A 23193-nucleotide genomic window follows, 5' to 3' on the forward strand; every position below is an offset into this window, starting at 1 on the left:
GAATCTGTCCTATCTACCTGTCCCCTTCTGGCCTCCTTCCTTGTCACCAGAGGGAGAACTCACTGGGGGCAGATTTCAGCTTAACTTTCCCAGGATAGAGACTGAAGAGACTCACCCTCAGCTGGGACAATCAGGAGCCAGGTAATGCAGGTAAAAGACCAAAGCAGGGACTTCTGTCCTCCTGGCATGATTTTCTCTGGATCTTGTTGGGAATTCCGGATTGGGTTAAAATGTTGCCGATTGTAGGTGATAAGAACAAATCCCAGAATTTCAGACTTGTAGAAAGATTGTGTCTACTAAGAGAGAAGAGCATAAGGATTTGTAAATTTTTAGACATACTTTAAATATTCCTGTGTTCAGTTTTGCTATGACTTTCCAAAAACCACAAACCTGCCAGAGAAATTTTTTGTTTTTCATGCCTATTGGTAAAGTTGACTATAAAAAAACAAAACAAAACAAAACAAAAAACCAGATATTGGAAGGGCTAGGGAGAAAATAAGTGCATTGTTGTACAGTGGAGCAGTAAACTGATCCAATCATTCTGAAGAGCAATTTGGAACTCTACCTAATTAAATTGCATATCCTTTGATCCAACAATACTGTTACTAGGTCTGTATCCCAGAGATCATAAAAAAGGAAAAAGAACCTCCAAGCATAAAAATATTTATAGCAACTCTTTGATGGCCAAGAATTGAAAACTGAAAGGTAATCTATGAATTGGAGAATGACTGAACAAATTATGGTTATATAAATGTGAGAGAATACTATTGTGTAACTATGAAGTAGAGTTGGGAGAGCATATAGCAATTAACAGTGGAAAAAGTCAGTCCTTAGTGAAACTCTTAATTAATCGGGAGAAAAGGAACATCCTATGAGGTTGGAGTATGCCCTTAATTGGCAGACTAAATTCATAGAAGAGTTTAACGCCCTAAAAGAGTTAGTTAGTTATAAGAAGGAGAAAAACATCATGAGGCATAGTGGGGAAATGAGAGGAAAGACACCATATAGCATTAAGGAAGAGTGAGGGGAAAGACACTGTGAGGCAGTTGCTTTGGTGGGTTTAATTCATGGAGAATTGAACAAAGATGGTATAAGCCATGGATATATTTAGAGTGGAAATTTAACCTCAAAGATTTGATATAACTTGGATTTCTGACTGAACATATTTAGGTGGGGCTACCCACGACCTCCATAAAAGGTGGAACTATAACATTAAACTGATCTCCCTCAGTGCCTTTCCCTGTTGTGCTTAGTCAGTAATTGTATCACTACCTCAGGCCCTGTCAGTCAACCCCACCTAATAACCCATCATTTATACATTCCAAATTATACTTTTGCCAAAGATCATATGCTACTTGAACTGGCAGAAGTGCTTCCAAATTTTTTTTAAATGGTCAGTTCAACAGATTGAAGCTCTCTCTCTCTCTTTTTCTTTAACAACATGACTTTTATGGAAATATTTTGCACAAGTTCACATGTGGTTTCTTAATGGGGCTGGAGTGAGCAGAAGGGGAAGATTGGAACTCAAAAGTTTTCAAAACAAATGTTAAAAATATTTTAATATAACTGGGGAAAACATCAAGTAAATATTTTAAAATAAAAAATGGTCAATTCAACATATAACATAAAATTGTTATGCATAAATATGATAAAAATAAATGCAATAAAAGTTATAAATTTTATAGATTTTTTATCTGAGGAATGCTAGCTTTTCATTTGTTGAAGACCATAAAATGGTCTATGATTTATGATTCTAACAGTCTATTAGGTAAAAAGTATAAAAAGGAAGCTAATTAAACTAATTACTTTTTATTTTCAGTTCCAAAAAACAAATATCATGCAGAATACACACCCTAAGCCTTGTTCTATGTGAGAGAGGTTTCAAATATTTGTTTTTCAAGGACTGCTATCAGTTTGACATTAGGTGACCATGATTTTTCTTATCAAATCTTAGTGTCAACTGAATTTTGCCATTTCTTTTCAGTGAAAGGCTTTTTCTTATTTATTTATGAAGTTCTTCTTGATCCCTCTTAATTCTAGTGCCTTTTCTGTGCTAATTGCTTACAATATATCCTGTATATAGCTTGTGTGTTTTTGTATTGTCTCCTCCATTAGACTGTGAGGTCCTTGAGAATAGGAACATTTTTTGGAGAGGCTTAGTTTGTATCCCTAGCACTTAGTACAGTGCCTCAAACATAGCATGTCCTTAATAAATATTCATTGATTAAATGATAGATTACTTATCAAACCGCAGATTGAAGAACAAAGTATCAGAACATAGAATATAAGAATTGCAAAGGACTATAGAATAGAATATTAAACAAGAATATTAGAATTGAAAGAGTCCTTAGAACAGAAGGTTAATAACTAGAATGTTAGAGTTGGAAGGTACCTTAGAGATCAGCAGGACCCCTCTCATTTTATGAGTAGGGAAACAGAAGTTTGCATAAAGAATTCACTTTCCCAGAGTCATATAGCAAGTAAGTAAAAGAGAAAAGTCTCTTGGTCTCAAATTCAGCCTTCTCACTATATCAGGTAGTAATTCCACTTTTTATAAAGTTGCCTCTGATGAGGTTAATTCTAGGTACAAAGCTATACTAACCCCACTGGATCTATCAGAACGTTGATGGGGACAGGACCAGGGGAAGGACCAGAGAATTGTTTCATCAGGCTCTTACCAGATTATGGCCCCAGGGTTAGGCATCTTTTATTTCTTTGTCCAAAGCATTCAACACCTCCATTTTCCATCCTATCCATTCCACTATTGAGTCTTACTCTGTACTCTGATTATAAACTGCTCTTTTAGATAATCAGAGATCACATTTCTGCAGTGTTCTGTTTTGTAAAGTACTTTCCTCATAGAAGCCTTGGGAGGTAGGATTCATAGGATCACAGATTTAGAACTGGAAAGAACCACATCTAGTTCTATTCTTTCATTTCACAGAGGAGAAAATTGAAACTGAGAGAAGAAACAAGTTATATCACTTAGGTGATCAAAATTTGAACTCCAAATGCTTTTTTCACTATACCATATTGCCCTGTCTATTTTATAGATGTAGAAACTGAGAATCTCCCAAATGGAATTGCTTTCCTATGGTTTATACAGTGAATTAAAGACCTTCTTAGAAAAATGGTCACATATAGCTCTTTTCAATAGCAAGGTGATTCAGGCCAGCTCCAATGGTCTTGTGATGAAGAGAGGCATCTGCACATAGAGAGAAAACTGTGGGAATAGTATTTTCAGTTTTTTGTTGCTTGTTTGGATTTTGCTTTCTTTCTCATTTTTTCCTTTTTCATCTGATTTTTCTTCTTCAGCATGATAATTTTGGAAATATGTATAGAAAAATTGCATATGTTTAACATATATTTGATTAATTGCCATCTAGGGAGGGGGAAACTGGAACATAAGGTTTTGCAAGGGTGAATGTTGAAAGTTATGTATATGTTTTGAAAATAAAAACCTTAAAAATCACCAAGAATGTTGACCTTAGAAAGACTCACAGCTTAGAAGTCTTGTCCTTAAATAAATACCATGGAAGTGACTGGGTGTTTTTTTAAGTTCGGAACTTTATGTAGGCTGGCAGCTTCTTACTCACATTGCTCAATGATGGTCATTTCATGCACTGAGGACAAAAAGGCCCTGGGTGACCTTTTGAGGTGGCTTTTCTTCTTAATTGCCTTTCATCTAAAAATAGATCTTTTTTTTGTTTGTTTTTACATTACTTATGTTTCCCAATATCACTTTTATAGTTAACTTACCTTAGGATTGCAAGCCTGGGTCTTGTTTTTTCTTTTTCTTTTTTTATTAAAGTTTTTTATTTGCAGAACATATGCATAGGTAATTTTTCCAACATTGACCCTTGTGAAACCTTTTGCTCCAAAATTTCCCCTCCTTCCCCCCCAACCTTGTTTTTTCTAAGAGATGTGTCTATAAGTTCTCATCCTTGCTTTACCACAGACACTAGCAGGTTTAGGAAGAAGGGTCACACCACACACCTGGCATCCAAGTATATTTGGATTAGTCCCTTGTCACCTATTGAAATGACAACAGAAGAAATTTGACAACTGCAGAATCATAGAGCCAAGTGGGACTTTAGAAATCTGTTGATGCAGTCTATACCTGGGTAAGAATTTTTGCTATGAAATCCCAGAGAAGTGATTGTTTAATTTCTATTGAAACAATGTCAGATCCAGGGGACTTACTGCCTGCAAAAATAACTACTCAATATTACAGGGCAATGAAAATTATTAAGGTCATGACTGATCTCAAACTGGAGGGGAACCCAGAGATCATTTAGTCCTACCTCCTCATTTTAAAGATGAGGAAATCCAATCTCAGAAAGTTACATGAGTTACCCAAGTCCATACAGATAGTAAGCTTGAGAAGTCGAATTTGAACCCAAGACTTCTGACTCCCAAACCAGTGAGTACTCTTTTACACCACTATTCTGGTTTCCAAAAGTCTTTCTTATAATGAGATGACAGTTATTTCTCTCTTAATTTCTACCCATTGGTTGTTGTTCTGCCTTCTAAGACAAGAAGAACAAGATATTTGGATTATACTATTCCACTTGACAGCCCTTCATATACTTGAAGACTGGCATCAAGATTTTCCCTAAATTTTCTCATGTCCAGACTAAATATCCCTAATTCTTTTGGCTAATTCTAAGTCTTTTTAGAGGTAGCTACTTTTTAAAGCTAGCCACTAAATAGGTGGATAGAATGCTATACCAGGAATCAAGAAAATGTGAGTTCAAATATCACCTCAAATACTAACTAATTATATCATCCTGGGCAAAGTCACTTCACCTTTGTCTCAATTTCCTCCTCTACACAATGCGGGTAATAATAGCACAGAAATCTCTAAGGGTTGTTGTGAGGATCAACTGAGATAATATTTGTAAAGTACTTAGCATAGTGCCTGGGTTAATAGATGAATGTTCTTTTCTTTTCTTTAGGTTAATTTTGAATCTTCTCCCTGTTTCAGTCTTCTAAAGATAAGGAACTAGTTTTGTATAATTATCAGAATCTAATACTCTTTGCATAATATGGTCCCCAGATCTACACATAATAAGAGTACAGTTGGAGTCTGCCACAGGCAGAGGACAGTGAAAAACCTGTTGTGTTTGGAACAAAATATCTCTTTTGACAGAATCTCAAATCACATTCACATTTTTGGCAATCAGACTTAACTGATCATCCCTAAGGAGACTATAGTGACCAATATAATAGTCTTTTCATAGGACTTCTTGTCTCAGTCATATCTTCTCCCAATAGAAGCAAAATATTTTGGTTTTCCCTCTCCCTCCTTTTTTCCTCTTTGGGGAAAAGTAAAATTAAATTAAATAAAAACCACACATGCATAGATAGATAAAGACTATTTTTGGCTTGTAAGAAACCAAATCCTCCCAAACCAAGTGCTGGGATTAGAGTCAAGGGGTCTGAGTTTGAATTCTAGTTTTATAACCCTTACTATCTGTGTAATATTGGGCACACAGTCCTTTCCCTTCTTTGTGATGCCGGAGGACTCAGATCATGGTATCTTCATGTTGCTTCTCTTAAGTATAGAATAGCTTCTATGTGTCTTACTCTACTAGGTTGGATTTGATTTTCCTTGTCCTTCAACTCAATGCTGCAGTTAAACTCTCTGAACCTGCTTGATTGTGGATGTGATCATTATTAATGTTGCTTTATTTCTGTTGCCTTTAAGACAAGGGATATAGAAAAAAAATCTGCTGCCACCCCCTTCTCCCAACAGAATTTTAGGAGAGATGCAAGAGAAACAGCAAAGAGATTTGCCCTCTCAAGACCTGGCCTCTTATAGTTTATCTGGCTCTTTAGAGCTGCTGTTTTCAAAGGTCAAAAGGCTGATCCTTCAGTCAGACAACAAATAATAAATCAGTTTTGATTGAAGACTTATAAACACAAATTATTTATTTGATAAAGAACATCATAATTGACAAGTACTATTTAAAAAGTTGAAAGAAGCCCAACAGAATTTAGCTTTAGATAGACATTTTATGCCATATTCTACAATAAATTCAAACTGGATATATAAACTGAATAATAAAATCATATTATAAGAAATTAGAAGAGCAATAGGTAATATACTTTTAACAACTAGGAATGGAGGCAAATTATAAAGCAAAAAAGAAACGATTAAAAGATAAAATTGATAAATTCAAATGCATGAAATTGAAAAGCTTTTGCATGAACAAAATTAATGCTATGTGGATAGGCATTGTCAACTATATGCAAAAATCTTTGATAAGAAGTTAATGTCCAAGATATATATATGTGTGTGTGTGTGTGTGTGTATACCTAGATACACACATAAATATACATATATGTAATATATATGTATATAACATATACATGTATATATATACAAATTCTTAACATGAAATAATTCTCCAAATCACCAATAAGAAAAGAAATGAACTATGAAATTTACCTTATACTCAGAAAACTGGCAAAGATATTAAAAAGTGAGAATAGTCAGTGTGGGACAAGCTGTAGAAAAATGGGCACATTAATACATTGTTAGCTCAGCTATGAATTGGTACATTGCATTCTGTAAGGCTTTTTGGAATTTTGCAATTAAAGAACTAAAATGTCCAAGCCCTTTGACTAAAAGATTTCAGAACTAAGCATATACTTCAAAGAAGTCAGTGCTAAAAAGAAAAGACATATATACACCAAAAAATTCACAGCAGCATTATAGAGCATGCATAGTATAGTCTGTATGAAAACTTTATGAACCTGCTTCCTGTAAAGATATAATCATGGGGCCCTTTCTCTCTCTACTTTTGAACTTCTTAACTTTCCTATAGGTGAATAGGTATGACAATGTAAAGACTTTTAACTGACTGATGAGCTAGAACTTATGTACACCCAAAAGGCTTGAATAGACGAACTCTCTCATTCCTCAGGATGTGATGCAAAAATGACTATAAGTTACTTGGTGGGGACACCCTCATGTGTTAGTGAATGCATAGTGCCTTCATTTCTTTTGTTTTTCATTTGATTATATTTTCTTAATTGAATAAGTATCAGAGATGGACAAGATTATAATTTTGTGAGCTTTGAAAGATCTAGGTTTGAGAATAGTACAAATAAAAATAAAAATAAGTCAACAGTCCTATTTCCAGAAAGTCTCTATCAATCAAATGTCATATTAACTCAATCACCATCTTGGCTGATTTCCTATCCAAAAGACTCCTAACTGGCTTATAATGTCCGGGATAGCTCTCTGGAAGGCCTCAGGATCAGTCAGAGTCAGGATCAGTCAAAGTTCTTGGTCTTTAGGAAGAGAAGTGAAGGAGGCAGGCAAGACTCTGGAGTCTGGAGCCTGAAGTCTTCCCTTCTGAGAGAGCTGTGGCAGAGAGACTCTGACCCTCCCCATCACCTCTCCAATCCTTGCCTCTGATTACCTCACCATACCACATTCAGCAGGTGCCAATCATGAGGAGAGCCATTACATCACCATATCATCTAAGTATATGCTTATAGAATTGAGTAGGTAATTAGCCGTAAGTGCTCTGCTGTCTTAGATTCAAATACCCCTATTCAGAGTTCCAGCCCTCTACACTGGCTTCTATTTTCTTCTTCCTCCTTTCTTCCTTTCATCTTCTTTCTTCCTTCTTCTCCTTCCCTCCCTCCCTCCCTTTTTTCCTACCTCCCTTTCTTCCTTCCTTCTTCCTTCTCCCTCCCTTCTTTCCTTCCTTCTCTTCCTCGTTCCCTTTCTTTCTTTCCTCTTTCCCTCCCTCCCTTTATGTAATTCAAGAATCATGGATCCATTTGGTTCTTATTTTGGATTATAGTGTGAGATATTGCTCTAAATCTAATTACTATCAGATTTTTTTTTCTATTTTTCTTTTACCAGCTAGTTTTTTTTTTGTTTTGTTTTTTTTGTAGCTAGTTTTACTTACTAATGTAAGTTTCTGTAGAATAATGAGTCTTCAGTAGTTGAAGTCCTTAAATTTATTGAACATTATGCTCATATGTTCATTTCCTTCTGGATCTTGTGTACCTAATTTGACCCACCAATCAACTTTCCTTTTTTTAACCATTGTCAAAAAGATTTGTTAATTACTGCTTTATAAGTAGCAATGTAGTCTGAGATTTGGTACTGTAGGGCTCCTTTCCTTCTTACTTTTTGCAACTATTTCCCTTGAGATTTTTGACCTTATTGCTACAGGTTTTTAATATTATCAAGTGCTTCCCTTATAAAATCTCTTGGAATTATTAAGTTCTATATGAATGTGCAAAGCAGCTAAATGACTCAGTTACAGAGCCTGGAATTGGGGAGATTTGAGTTCATACTCAGATAATTACTACATGTATGACCCTGGTTATGTCACATAAACTCAGTTTGCCTCAATTTCCTCATCTATAAAATAAATTGGTGAAGGAAATGGTAAATCACTCCAATATCTTTTCCAAGAAAATACCAAAATATTCAGATGTGACTGAAACAATTCAATAAAAGCAACACTGTATACATGTGAATTAATATAGGAGATACCTGTAAGTATTCTATAACTTAATATATACCAGTTAGCCCTACATCTCAAGCCTTAAGGATAGATTGAATTAAATTATCTTACTCTAATGGTTAGTTTTCATTAAACCAGAAACTTTAATTAACCAGAGAGGTTAACCCCAAAAAACAAATTTCTGGGAATGGTGGGAGAAGGGAAGAAAGTTAAAGTAGAACATTTCTTCCAATTTCTTTTAGCATGACAGCATGGTGAAAATAAAAGAGTGCTAGATTTAGACGTGGGGAGGGGTAGGGATTCAGTTCTTTTATTTATTGCCTGTATGATCATGAGCAAATCCCTGAACTCTTCTGGATTTTATTTTTCTCATCTGAAAAAATGATCAATTTGGGCTAATCCTATAGATACATTAAGCTTTAAATTTTCCACTCGAAAGAGCCCAAGATGTGGGTTTACAGCCATATGATCGGAGAATGGAGAAAGTCTCTCCAGTTTTTTAGTGACTTAACACCAAATCATTAAGGGCTTTTGATGTTTGGGAATCTTCCAATTGACATCCTAATGAAATCAGTCTTGTCCCTCCCTATCTCCTCTTAACTGGTAGAGAAATTTGTAATTTTATGTTCATTTTGAGATAAAATTATTTAGACTCAGGATCTCGTTTAGCTACTAATTAAGGCCCTCCACCTTTTGCTCACTGTTTCACTGAGGGCCATAAGGACAGGTTCTGACAAAGAAAGGTACAGGTTATGCTGTATAAACTCAAGGAGCAGCACAGTGGCATAATGAGGAAATCTGCAGGGTTCTCAGTCCCCAAATTTTATCCAGTTGAGATCATTATAGCATTATCCCCTTATGCAGATAGTAATATTTCATGTGACGACTACAGAAGGACAATTAGAATGGGGAAGAAACTGGGAACCAGTTCGTACAAGTGTCCTTTGATTAAACTAGGATCTTTGGGGCAAAGGGGAGGAATATTTGATTGGGGAACCTGTGATCAATTGATTTTCTTCCAGCCAAGTCAATAAAATTATAGTCAGTCAACAAATATTTATAAAATGCTTACAAAGAAAGGCAAAAAAACCTCCCTGCCCTCAAGGAGTTCACAGTCTATGGTAGGCAACTACTAAACAGAGCCATCTACAATTAAACTAGATTTAAACCTGGCCATATACATTTAGCAGCTCTAAGATCACTGGCCAATCATTTAACCCCAGTGAACCTCTTTTTTCCTCTTCTGTAAGATGGGTATAATAACAATAGTTACCTCATAGAAATAATGTTTGTAAAGTCTGGCTTTACCAGCCTTCAAAGAGCTGGATTAACTGTGAGCTACTTTTATTTCTATAGGTTTTCTCTCATGTGGTTGAAAGTCAAAGCAGCCTTTGAGTCAATTATATGTGTCAGGAAGTAGAGATGGCCAGAGGGCTGCCTTCTTGTGGAAAAAGAAGGAGCATGTACAGAAACCAGGCAATTTCTGGGGTCAGAGCAATTGCTTGGGACTGGTGGCAAGAGGAAATAGTAGTAAAAGTAGAGAGTAAGTGTAACAGGAAAGGGAGATCAGTGACAATCATCAGTGATGGTTCTCATATGCCAAAGTAAAGAGTTAAAATTGACCCTCCGGTGGTGGCTGTGTAGGAAGAATAAATGACCACAAGGACCAGTCTAGCTGGCTTTTGACTTTGGAACACTGATCAGGACCAAGGAAAGGAGAGATTATTTCATGGGGTGAAGTACCCTGACCATAAAGACCCTGACAAAATCATGAGAATGGGGAATTTAAATATGGCCTCACCTTTATCTGCACCTCTCAAACATACTCATTCTATAAAATTGTGTCTGAATTTTCTACATTGGTGTCCTATAAGCCTAATAAATTGTCAATTGCTTGAAGGCATCACTATTGAAGTATATAGCTGACTGATTTCTGAGGTTCCAGACCCAACACTAAGATTCTGTCATCCTGCCAATAAAGCATCCCCTTCCATGCTCATATTACAATTATGGATCCTATTTCATCAAATTTCAAGACTATCTTTGAAATTAAATTTGGTCTCTAGTTTACCCTCTTTGCAACTAAATAGCATCTGGACCTAGAATCAGGATGACTCACTTTCTGAACTCAAATCTGACCTTCCTCACTCACTAACTTGTGAGCTTGGGCAAGTTTTTTTTTTTTTTTTTTCCCCCTGAGGCTGGGGTTAAGTGACTTGCCCAGGGTCACACAGCTAGGAAGTGTTAAATGTCTGAGAGCAGATTTGAACTCGGGTCTACTGTGCCACTCCTAGGCAAGTTTTAACTCTATTTGCCTCAATTTTCTCATTCATAAAATGAGCTGGAGAAGGAAAAGGCCAACAACTTCAGTATCTTTATAAAAAAAAGACCAAATGCAGTCATTCAAATATGACTGAAAATGACTCAATAACAAAAAAATTAGTAATGGATCAGAAAACAAACCATAAAAACAATAATTATGTTAAAAAATAATATGCCAAAATTTATTGGATGCAAGAAAACAGTCCTCAACTGAATTAAATACCTTCAAACATACATGTACATATAGAAAAAAAGAGATTCATAATTGGATATTTTTAAAATATTAGAAAGTCAACATATAAATAAACCTAAGATAAGTTCAGAAGATTAGATAATAAAAATAGAGGAAAATAGATAAAATAGAAACCAAAAAACCCATAGAAATTTTAATCATAACCAAGTTGCTTCTTTGAACAAACTAACAAAATTGACATACTTTTAGCTAATCTGATTAATAAGAAGGCTAGAAATCAACTCAACAACAACAAAAAAAAACCAAACACTTTTTCTTTCCTATTGTGTTCAGAGAGCAAAGACTTCTGTTCAATCATTGCATAGGAGCCATGGACTGAATCAGGAGGGAGTAAATTTGATGGTTTCCTTTCCATTCCTTTTTAGCCAGGCTGGGGGTATTTTGTCTCATCCTATTTTGTTTAATGCTAAATTTTGGATGCTCAAAGTGATTCCTACCTTTTTTTGGAGTTGGAGCCACAAGGACATTGAAGAGAAGATTCCAAGCAGGATGTTGCTGCCAGTCTGATATGGAAATCCTGAAAAGCCAAAAGTCTGTATCTAGTTCAAGGGCGGGGTTTTGGACTTGGAACTGGGGCTGAGTTCATATAAGAGGGTTCTAAACCAATTTATTTGTCTGTTACTTCATAACTTGATTTATATTGTACAAGTCAGTTCCAATGGTATTTTCTTGACTGTTGCTTTCTGTATTATGATGATGCATTTTTTGTTACTGATTTCTGATTATGTACTGATCAAAACTTTTCATGCAAGAAATTGCATGAAACCTAATGACTACTGATTAATAGAAATGTTCATATTGTTTTTTGGCATTCAAACTAATCACAATCAAGAATAGTGGGGAAGCTTTATCCTGGTCAGTGGTGTGCAGGTAAATGTTTAATAACTGACTTTCCCCCAAAAAAGTATCCATGACATTCTTTTACATCTAATCAGCATTGTTAATATTTTTTCTATTGCTTCCTTAAGTTTAATCAATTAACAAAATAATAAATCAAATTGTGACTTGAGGTGATTTTGAGGTATAAATTCTTATACTGAAAAGTTAACTCTTAGGAACAGGTTTGAACTGATTCCAGAATGGTCATATCCTGGGCTCTCTTCTTTGTCTCTATATTCTCCCACTTGGTGTCTTTTCATGAGACTAATGACCATCTTTATGAAAGTCACTCATTTATCTAAATATCCAGCCCTTGTCCCCCTCCCAGCCAGAGGTCCTGCATTACCACCTGCTAAGTGTCCATAATGGACAATAAGGCCCAGTCTAGCTGGCTTTTGACTTTGGAACATTGATCAGGACTAAGGAAATGAGAGATTATTTCATGGGGTGGAGTACCCTGAGCATAAAGACCCTGACAAAATCATGAGAATGGGGAATTCAAATATGGCCTCACCTTTATTTGCACCTCTCAAATATACCCATTCTGTAAAATAGAATTTTAGCATAGGGCTGATGTGTAATGTTTCAGGTCCCCCTTTATCTCTGGGAGATCAAAAAAACCTGGACTTGAAGAAGCATTTCATACAAGGGAGGGCCTCATCAAATCTGAGGAGTCATAATGGACTTTCCACAAAGACAATTTGCATTAATGGTCCCCAAGTCAAGTCTATCTGAATGAGATAATACTAGTTATTGGGTTGGCTACATATTATCTGTTTGAGGATCATTTTAGGCAGGAGTTCTTACCCTGAGATTTATGAACTTAAGAAAATATATATTTTGACAACTGCTTTGTAATCTTCCATGTTTTATTTTTACTTTTAGCAACATGATTCTAAGAGATTATAGCTTTCCCCCAAAAACCAGAGGATTCCACACCAAAAAAAGGTTAAAAGCCTCCTTTCTTGACCATTTCTTTGAGTACTTGAATAAGCAGGTTCAATGACAAGATATGACATCTCATATCTGCTTCCTCTGCAATTTGCTAAGATTAATATTTGTAGCTAATTTTGAGTCAACATTTCTTACTGATAAAATGCAAAGTAGTATAAGTCCTTATAGGCCTCCAAGGGTGGTTCTCATGTCTCTCCAAACTAACCCCAGTCCTTTGCTTGTCATCTACTTTGGAAAGATGTATGTTGAGTTTGTTACCTTTATAGCAAGTCCAGAGCAACACTTTATAAAGTAGTTTTAGGCTGAGAAAGCCAGGGCTTTAGTGGATTGCCCCTTATGAATGCCCAGAGGTGGCTGGACTTAGCTGGAATAGAGTTCATCGGTAGTGTAGGAAGAAAAGACATATACAGAAAGTTGGAATGATAGGAGGTCACAACTGGAAAAAGGGATTTCCAAATTCTTGATAATGGAAGTGGATTATTTGTGGTTGATGGACATGATCTATGTACATTCTTGGGTTAATGTATAGACCCTTCTTTGACATTTCAGTTACACTTTAACTAGCAATAACAGTAACTATTAATAACAAGATATTTGTCGAAACAGAGTTGCAAATAGCATTGTTGTGCTGCCTTGTTCCTGTCACATGCATTCTCCATCAAAATTATCCTAAATTCATCTTGAGTATGTCTTTCATTCATTGTCAAGGGAGGTGGTGAGCCAATGCTTTAACTTGTTCACCCTTACAGGGAGCAGGTCTCAAGTAATACCTGGGACTGGACTCTTCCTGTACATAAACTTATTCAATACTGGTCCTTTATATCTCCTTTTTTATGCAGAAGATGAAGTCTATGACCTTCAGTCTCCCACAGATGACAATGATCAAAAAACATACCATAAAGCACAAGGGGCTAGGACAACGAGTATAAGAATGACACATGGGAGAGAAACAAAATGCAAAAGCAAAGAAAGATTATTTACAGGATTTATCTTTTCAACCATTCAAATATTTGGTTTGCTATGCTATTAGGATCACTTCCAGGAACATTACTTTTTGCCATGTTTTCTGCCAAAACAGCTAAGATATATCTCAAATAAGGTTGGAATTATGTATTAAATAAGGAATAGAATAATTTATTCTATTTATTTATTCTATTCCTTATTTAAATCGATGTCACATTGGTGGTATCATTTTCCCATCTATATGGAGTTATACATGCATGAGTGAATCTATAATCACAAGGTAGTTATAATTGAGTTTCTAAATTGTTTACATGATCCTCTAATCACATTAATGATTGTCCCATAAATTTAGTTCTTGTTTTAACTCATTATCTATATTAATTTGTTCTTTAAGAGCTTCTAATATATTTTTTGACAAATTGATTTGTGAATTGGACAGTTTGAATACATTCTGTTAGAGCTGTATATGAAATGGCAAGTAATGATGGCTATAGCTGCTGGAATTCCAGCAATGAGTATTCTAATAAATCGCCTTTTCTTACTTCTGTTTTCTAATTTTCTTTTGATGTTATCTCAAGTCTGTTCACCTGTTGACCTGTACCAATTGTGATTAATTTTAGTAGGCACATCACATAGGATGGGTGTTCAATAATAAGAACAACAGATAGTGAATTGGAAGTAAGACATTGGGATAAAACACAATTCTAATATTTTACAATATATACACTTGCCACATTCATGATTTGGATTCTAGTGACATTTCTTAAAACAGTATCTGTAGTTAAAAATATCCACGAATATTTTTGACTACAGATACTGTTTTAAGAAATACTGTTTTTTTTTTTAAGATACTGTTTTAAGAAATGTCACTAGAATCAATAGAAATATTCATGGATATTTTTAACAAGCCTGTCCAGTGTATTTCTGAGGGGCCTGTAACATTGTGGAATCCCATATCTGAGATGTGAAAATATGTACCATCCTAAATCACAAATACATTGTTACAAGGGACCCATCCAGACACTGGATAATTTGGATAATTCACCAACAATTTCCCAAACCAATGGGCAGGGTTAATGATTGTATCTTCTGATACTATTTCCTGCTGAGAATGGGCATAGAGCTGAGTCACCTGCAGGTTCCCAATTTTTATGGAGGGAAAGCTAGAACTGATTGAAGTATACAATGGTTGATTCAACTCCTTGAAGCTAGTGAATGCAGCTGTAACTGATTAAAATCTAGAATAAAAAACAAATCTGATAAATAGAAGTTAGGATATTCTGAAATAGAAAGACAAGCCCACAAGGACTGCTATAAGATGTAGAGAGACTAATATAGATTGGCCAGTAACTTTTCATATAAAGAAATATCTTTGTTTCACAGGACACATAGTACATACAAATATTAAAGATGTTTCAGCTTTAGTTTCAATAAATGATAAAATAACAGTTAGGTCTTACAGTCAATCATGTTAATTGTTCTTCGTTATTTTTGAAACCTTTCAGGACCTTATTTCATACAGACATGAAAATATAGTAACAGATGACTAGGTTAATGTTATTAATAACGTGACAGATACAGACTGTGAAGGAGACAATAAAGACTTTAAACTCTATTTCTGTGGATCCTCGTGGTGACTATCCTGCTGAGACCAAGGCTGGTCTGGAGGATCTCCAGAATGCTAGCCTGGACACAACAGTTTTATATGTTTAAACTGATCCTGGGGCAAAGGATTAATCATTAAACAAACTTATAGATTCTTAATAAATATAAAAATAGACTCATTTCTCAGGACTGATGACCTTGCTTACCCTGATGGTTTTAAGAAAACTGGCAAGGTTACAAATTAAGGGGAGTTGACAGAGACCCCAAGGAAGGGACTGAGCTTATTGTTGTCCACCCCAATCAATGATTCTTAGTGTTTTTATGGGCTGTGCTGTTTGATACCTCCCCCCCGACTCTGTGACCAGGGAGAAAGGTGCTGTGTACTTTCATATTTGTAGTCAAACTGATAAGGCTTTCACCTCCTCCTTCTTGTTCCACACACAGGAATTATCAGTTGTAGGTTTAACATGATGACAACAGCTCAAAATAACTTAGTTAACAATTTTAGATTTTTCCTAATAGCCAAATAGTCTTAGTTGTAATTCCTCTTAATTTTCTAGGGATTGTAAAAATATCTAATTCCTTAATTTACATTTACAAAACAGGATTAGCAAAGCTAAATAACTTTTCTGCTTTCTTTTAGTTGTTAAATTTATTCTGTCCCCAAGCTATTAATTAAGCTGGGAAGTTCTCAGGGAGGATTTCCATTCCCTTAAATAATTTTCCTTTTGTTTTGATAGACAGCTGTGCCCAGATTATTCAATTTAAAGCATCACTTATTAGCCGGCCTATGACTGACCCCACTAGACAGACTAGTAGAGATCAGCCAGGAACCTTTAGTGAGATACACTTTTAAGCCCGTTTGCCACATTCTGGTACAGCCTTGAGGTTTTGGAATCACTGACATCATTTCTTGTTTACAACGGGGAAGTATCTGGACGAGGGATGAGCAAACAACAGAACCTGTTGGCATGTTTTACAATGTTGTTACTTTGTTAGACACACACTTCTCGGAAAGTCTAGGGTCTCATGAACAGGGTGATGGGGCCCAGTCTGATCAGACATAGCACTTCCTTTAATTGAGTTTAGGCAACATTTTCCTATAAGCCTGAGGCCTCTTGACCCAGGGATGAGGGGGCCAGTCTTTGGTCCATTTCATAACTAAGGAGAGTTGGTTTACCTCAGGCTTTTCTCAATCAACAAATAGATACAGCCAGTTTGGAGGCTTCTAGAATATCTCCAGGCCATTAAATAGTCAGGCTCTTCTCTAAACAGTTGAGTCAAGGTCCAGGGGATTATCTCTTAAATATTTTCTGCTGAAAGAACAAGTCTTTGCTCTTGTTCCCAGAGCCTAAAAAGTCAACAGATCTTTGTTGCTGAGTCTTGAATTACCCAAAATTATTATTCTGAGAAGTCCTCAGTTTCCTGTTTTACTCAGTAGTAACAACCAGATCTCTGGGGCCTAACCTGCTAGTGGCAATATGAGTTTATGAAGTAAGTTTTGAGAGGGCGTTATTTTCTAATTTTTATAATTTTATATTCCCAGTGCTTAGTGAAGAACCTGGCACATAGTATTTAATAAAGGTTTGTTGACTGAATAACTAGTGTGTCAATATTCCAGTTTATTTAGCTTTAAGGAATCATAACTCAGTGTGCACTTTCTTGGTATTGTTTGATCTTTTATGAAGTCTTGACCTAAAATTCCATTTTGGCTTCTTTGAGTTATTTCCCAGTCTTTGGAGTCAAGCTCAATTTCTAGAGAATGGCAGCAGAAGCAAAGATTACTAGATTGGGGGAGGAGAAGGGAAGAAAAAGTTCATTGCGTCTGCTACAGAATGAAGTAGGTAAGACCTGAGGTTGAGAAGACTGAGTTGATGTTTTTGGTTCTACCACTAACATACTTATAAATTACCTTTTCTTGGGGACGGCTAGGTGGCGCAGTGGATAGAGCACCAGCCTTGAATTCAGGAGAATCTGAGTTCAAATGTGGTCTCAGACACTTAACACTTCCTAGTTGTATGACCCTGGGCAAGTCACTTAACATCAAACTTAATTTTTTTAATCTTTTTTTTTATTATTAATTTTATAATTATAAATTTTTGACAGTATATATGCATGAGTAATTTTTTTTAAATAGCATTATCCCTTATATTCATTTTTCCAGATTTTCCCCTCCCTCCCTCTACTCCCTCCCCTAGATGACAGGCAATCCCATACATATTAAATGTGTTACAGTATAACCTAGATACAATATATGTGTGTAAATCCCATTTTCTTGTTGCACATTAAGTATTAGATTCTGAAGGTATAAGTATCCTGGGTATATAGAAAGTAGTGCTAACATTTTACACTCAATTCCCAGTGTTCCTTCTCTGGGTGTAGTTGTTTCTGTCCATCATTGATCAACTGGAAGTGAGTTGGATTTTCTTTAAGTTGAAGATATCCACTTCCATCAGAAGACATCGTCATACAGTATTGTTGCTGAAGTTGCTGAAGTGATCTTCTGGTTTTGCTCATTTCACTCAGCATCAGTTCATGCAAGTCTCTCTAAACCTTTCTGTATTCCTCCTGCTGGTCATTTCTTACATTAAATTTCTTAATTTTCTTAATTAAAATATTCCATAACATTCATATATCATAATTTACCCAACCATTCTCCAATGGATGGACATCCATTCATCTTCCAGTTTCTAGCCACTACAAAAAGAGCTGCCACAAACATTTTGGCACATACAGGTCCCTTTCCCCTCTTTAGTATTTCTTTGGGATTATAAGCCCAGTAGCAGCACTGCTGGATTAAAGGGTATGCACAGTTTGATAACTTTTTGGGCATAGTTCCAAATTGCTCTCCAGAATGGTTGGATTATTTCACAACTCCACCAATAATGTAGTAGTGTCCCAGTTTTCCCACATCCCCTCCAACATTCATCATTATTTGTTCCTGTCATCTTAGCCAATATGACAGGTGTGTAGTGGTATCTCAGAATTGTCTTAATTTGCATTTCTCTGATCAGTAGTGATTTAGAGCACTGTTTCATATGAGTGGATATAATTTCAATTTCATCATCTGAGAATTGTCTGTTCATATCCTTTGACCATTTATCAATTGGAGAATGGTTTGATTTCTTATAAATTAGGGTCAGTTCTCTATATATTTTGGAAATGAGACCTTTATCAGAACCTTTAACTGTAAAAATATTTCCCCAATTTGTTACTTCCCTTCTAATCTTGTTTGCATTAGTATTGTTTGTACAGAAACTTTTTAGTTTGATGTAATCAAAATCTTCTATTTTGTGATCAATAATGATCTCTAGTTCTTCTCTAGTCATAAATTCCTTTCTCCTCCACAGGTCTGAGAGGTAGACTATTCTCTGTTCCTCTAATCTATTTATGATCTCATTCTTTATGCCTAAATCATGGACCCATTTCAATCTTATCTTGGTACATGGTGTTAAGCGTGGATCCATATCTAATTTCTGCCATACTAATTTCCAGTTTTCCCAACAGTTTTTTTCAAATAATGAATTTTTATCCTTAATGTTGGTATCTTTGGGTTTATCAAACACTAGGTTGCTATAGTTGTACCCTTTTTTTTCCTTTGCACCTAATCTGTTCCACTGATCTACCGTTCTATTTCTTAGCCAATACCAAATGGTTTTGGTGACTGCTGCTATATAATATAGCTTTAGAGCAGGTACAGCTAGACCACCTTCATCTGACTTTTTTAAAAATTCATTCCCTTGAAATTCTCGACCTTTTATTCTTCTATATGAATTTTGTTGTTATTTTTTCTAGGTCATTAAAATAGTTTCTTGGTAGTCTGATTGGTATAGCACTAAATAAATAGATTAGTTTGGGGAGTATTGTCATCTTTATTATATTCGCTTGGCCTATCCATGAGCACTGGATGTCTTTCCAATTATTTAAATTTGACTTTATTTTTGTGGCAAGTGCCTTGTAATTTTGTTCATATAATTCCTGACTTTTCTTTGGTAGATGGATTCCCAAATATTTTATGCTCTCGACATTTGTTTGGAATGGAATTTCTCTTTGTATCTCTTGCTGTTGCAATTTATTGGTGATGTATAAAAATGCTGAGCATTCATGTGGATTTATTTTGTACCCAGTAACTTTGCTTAAAGTTGTGAATTATTTCTAATAACTTTTTATTAGAATCTCTGGGGTTTTCTAAGTATACCATCATATCATCTGCAAAGAGTGACAGTTTGATTTCCTCATTACCTACTCTTATTCCTTTAATCTCTTTCTCAAGTCTTATTGCCGAGGCTAGCATTTCTAATACAATATTGAATAGTAATGGTGATAGTGGACAACCTTGTTTCACTCCTGATCTTATTAGGAAAGGTTCCAGTTTATTTCCATTACATATTATGCTTACTGACGGTCTTAAATATATGCTCCTGACTATTCTAAGGAATAGTCCATTTATTCCTATACTCTCAAGCATTTTTAGTAGGAATGGATGTTGGATTTTATCAAATGCTTTTTCTGCATCTATTGAGATGATCATATGGTTTGTATTAATTTGATTATTAATATGGTCAATATTAATTACTAATACTAATACTAATTACTAAATACTAATACTAATAGTTTTCCTAATATTAAACCAGCCCTGCATTCCTGATATAAATCCTACTTGATCTTAGTGTATTATCCTGGGGATGATTTCCTGAAGTCTTTTTGCTAATATCTTATTTAAGATTTTAGCATCAATATTCATTAAGGAAATTGGTCTATACTTTTCTTTCTCAATTTTCAATCTACCTAGTTTAGGTATCAGTACCATGTCTGTGTCATAAAAGGAGTTTGGCAGGACTCCTTCATCCCCTATTTTTTCAAATAGTTTATATAACATTGGAATTAATTGTTCTTTAAATGTTTGGCAGAATTCACTTGTAAATCTATCTGGTCCTGGGGATTTTTTCCTGGGGAGTTGATTAATAGCTTGTTCTATTACTTTTCTTGAAATGGAACTATTTAAGCAATTTATCTCCTCTTCTGTTAATCTAGGAAGCCTATATTTTTGGAGGAAGTCATCCATTTCATTTAAGTTATCAAATTCATTGGCATAAAGTTGGGTAAAGTAACTCCTTATTATTTCTCTAATTTCCTCTTCATTGGTGGAAAGATCCCCCTTTTCATTTGTAAGACTAACTGTTAGGTTCTTACTAAGTGCTAATGAGATAATGAGATATTAGGTTCTTCCTAAGTGCTAAGTCAGTACTTAACAATTCTCTAGTTCTGGTCTTTACTAGGAGTTCACCCCTTTGAATTCCTGGGGAAGAGCTTGCATGCTTAGGAGGAGCAAATTCATTGGTTGAAGTACTTTTTCCAGAAGCCCTTGCATTATCCCATGCCCATTCTCTGGGAGAATAAAAGAGAGCAGCTCTGGAGGAAAGAGAGAGTTTTGTCTGGACTAGACTTGAGGCTGCTCTCTGCAAGAAGGGAAGTCGGCTCTCTACAGGAAGAAGAATCTGTCCAAGAGATTTGAGTTGACACAGCAGATCTCCCAGAGAGTGATTGGCAGCTTCTGGAGACAACAGCACGTTACATATTGGTGTCCACAACGTGGGGCAAGGACTTTTGCTTATCCTGACAAGGACTTATTCTGAGCCCTTCAGAGGAGCTAGACTGGACCATCGTAACTAACAATTTGATTTTCCTCTACAAAGATAATTTTTCAACATTGAGCCTTGCAAAACCATGTGTTCTAACTTTCTTCTTCTTCTCCCACCTCCTCTCCTAGATGGCAAGTAATCCAATATATGTTAAACATGGTAAAAATATATGTAAATCCAATATGGGCATATATATTTATACCATTATCTTGCTGCACAAGAAAAATTAGATCAAAAAGGAAAGAAAAATTATAAAGAAAATAAATTCAAACAAATAACAAAAGAAGGGAAAATGTTATGTTGTGATCCACACTCAGCTCCCACACTCCTCTCTCTGGGTATAGATGGATCTCATCATCACAAGATCACTGGACCTGACTGAATTATCTCATTGTTGAGAAGAGCTACATCCTTCAGAATTGATCATTTTATAAGCTTGCTGTTGTGATGTACAATGATCTCCTGGTTCTGCTCATTTCACTTAATATCAGTGTAAGTCCTTCCAGGCCTCTCTGAAATCATCCTGCTGATTGTTTCTTATAGAACAATAATATTCCATAACATTCATATACTATGACTTATTATTCAGCAATTCTGCAACTGATGGGCATCCACTCACTTTCCAGTTTATTGCCACTACAAAAAGGGCTGCCACATATATTTTTGCAGATTTCTTTGGGATACAAGCCCAGTAGAAACACTGCTGGATCAAAAGGTATGCATAGTTTGTTAACCCTTTGAGCATAGTTCCAAATTGCTTTCTAGAATGGTGGGATCAGTTCATAATTCCAGCAACAATGTATTAGCGTCCCAGTTTTCCCACATCTCCTCCAACATTCGACATTATCTTTTCCTGTCATCTTAGCCAATCTGAGAGATGTGTAGTGGTACCTTAGAGTTATCTTACTTTGCATTTCTCTGAAAATAATGATTTAGAGCACCTTTTCATATGACTAGAAATAGTTTCAATTTCTTCATCTGAAAATTGTCTGTTCATATCCTTTGACCATCAATTGGAGAATAGATTTGAATCAATTATCTATGTATTTTAGAAATGAGGCCTTTATCAGAATATAAAAATGTTTTTCCAATTTATTGCTTCCCTTCTAATCTTGTTTGCATTAGTTTTGTTTGTACAGAAACTTTTTAACTTCATATAATCAAAATTATCTATTTTGTGTTCAATAATGAGCTCCAGTTTTTTTTGGGTCACAAGTTCCTTTCTTCTTCCCAGATCTGAGAGGTAAACTATCCTATGTTCTTCTAATTTGCTTATAATATCACTCTTTATGTCTATTTTGACCTTATCTTGGTATATGGTGTTAGGTGTGGGTCAATTTACTCATTCTTTAAGATTAGGTTGTTTATTCTGCAAATAGTTTTTAATCTGTGTCCTTGGTCCCTTGTAAAATACAATTCTCATTGCATTGTGATGTGAAAAGGATTCTTTTAATTTTTCTGCTTTTAATTAAAAGAGTTTTATGCACTAATTTATGGTTAGTCTTTGTAAAAGTACCATGAACTACTGAGAAAAAGTTGTATTCCTTTCTATTTCTATTCAGTTCTCTCCAGATGGCTATAATATCTAATATATCAAAAATTCTGTTCACTTCTTTAACTTCTTTATTATTTTTTAGTTAGATTTATCTAGTTCTGAGAAGAGAAGATTAAAATCCCCTAATATTATAGCACTACTTACTATCTTTCTCCATCTGTAATTTATTTAACTTTTCTTTTAAAAATTTAAATGCTAGTATTTGGTGCATATAAGTTTAGTTTCCTGATTTATCTCTCTTAATTAAATCGATTTTAGCTGTAACTTTGTCCAATATTATAATTGCCACTCCTGCCTTTTTTGTATTAGCTGAAACTATAGACATTGTAAAATCTACTTTTATTAACTTTTAGGACTCAGCCTGCTTCAGATCCACAGACTGGAAAGGGTTGAAAATAGATTGGGATTCAGAAAATTCTTTAATTAATAATCCAGATCATTGCTATGTTTAAGATAGGGTCTGTTGATTTTTCATTTTAGAGTCCAGAATTTCTTTTTTTTTTCCTGGGCTTCAGTTTGCTT

General features: G+C 35.2%; 1 protein-coding gene across 5 annotated transcripts in view; it reads right to left on the reverse strand.

Moving 5' to 3' along the window:
- LOC141554526 (carboxylesterase 3-like) overlaps nt 1-11615 on the reverse strand; it is a 49352-nt gene extending 37737 nt beyond the window's left edge. For 3 of the 5 annotated variants that reach the window (XM_074286504.1, XM_074286501.1, XM_074286500.1), the window contains exons 1-2: nt 11511-11614; nt 116-296 (exon numbers count right to left, since the gene is read on the reverse strand). In XM_074286504.1, the coding sequence (XP_074142605.1) occupies nt 116-188 (73 nt within the window). In that variant the 5' untranslated portion in view covers nt 189-296; nt 11511-11614. Of the gene's footprint in view, nt 1-80; nt 297-11510 lie in introns of all 5 variants that reach the window. The other 2 variants (XM_074286503.1, XM_074286502.1) reach the window with 2 other exon arrangements.
- Between the last annotated feature and the right edge of the window lie 11578 nt (nt 11616-23193).

The sequence above is a fragment of the Sminthopsis crassicaudata genome, chromosome 2 (genome assembly GCF_048593235.1).
Source record: "Sminthopsis crassicaudata isolate SCR6 chromosome 2, ASM4859323v1, whole genome shotgun sequence".
NCBI lineage: Eukaryota > Metazoa > Chordata > Mammalia > Dasyuromorphia > Dasyuridae > Sminthopsis > Sminthopsis crassicaudata.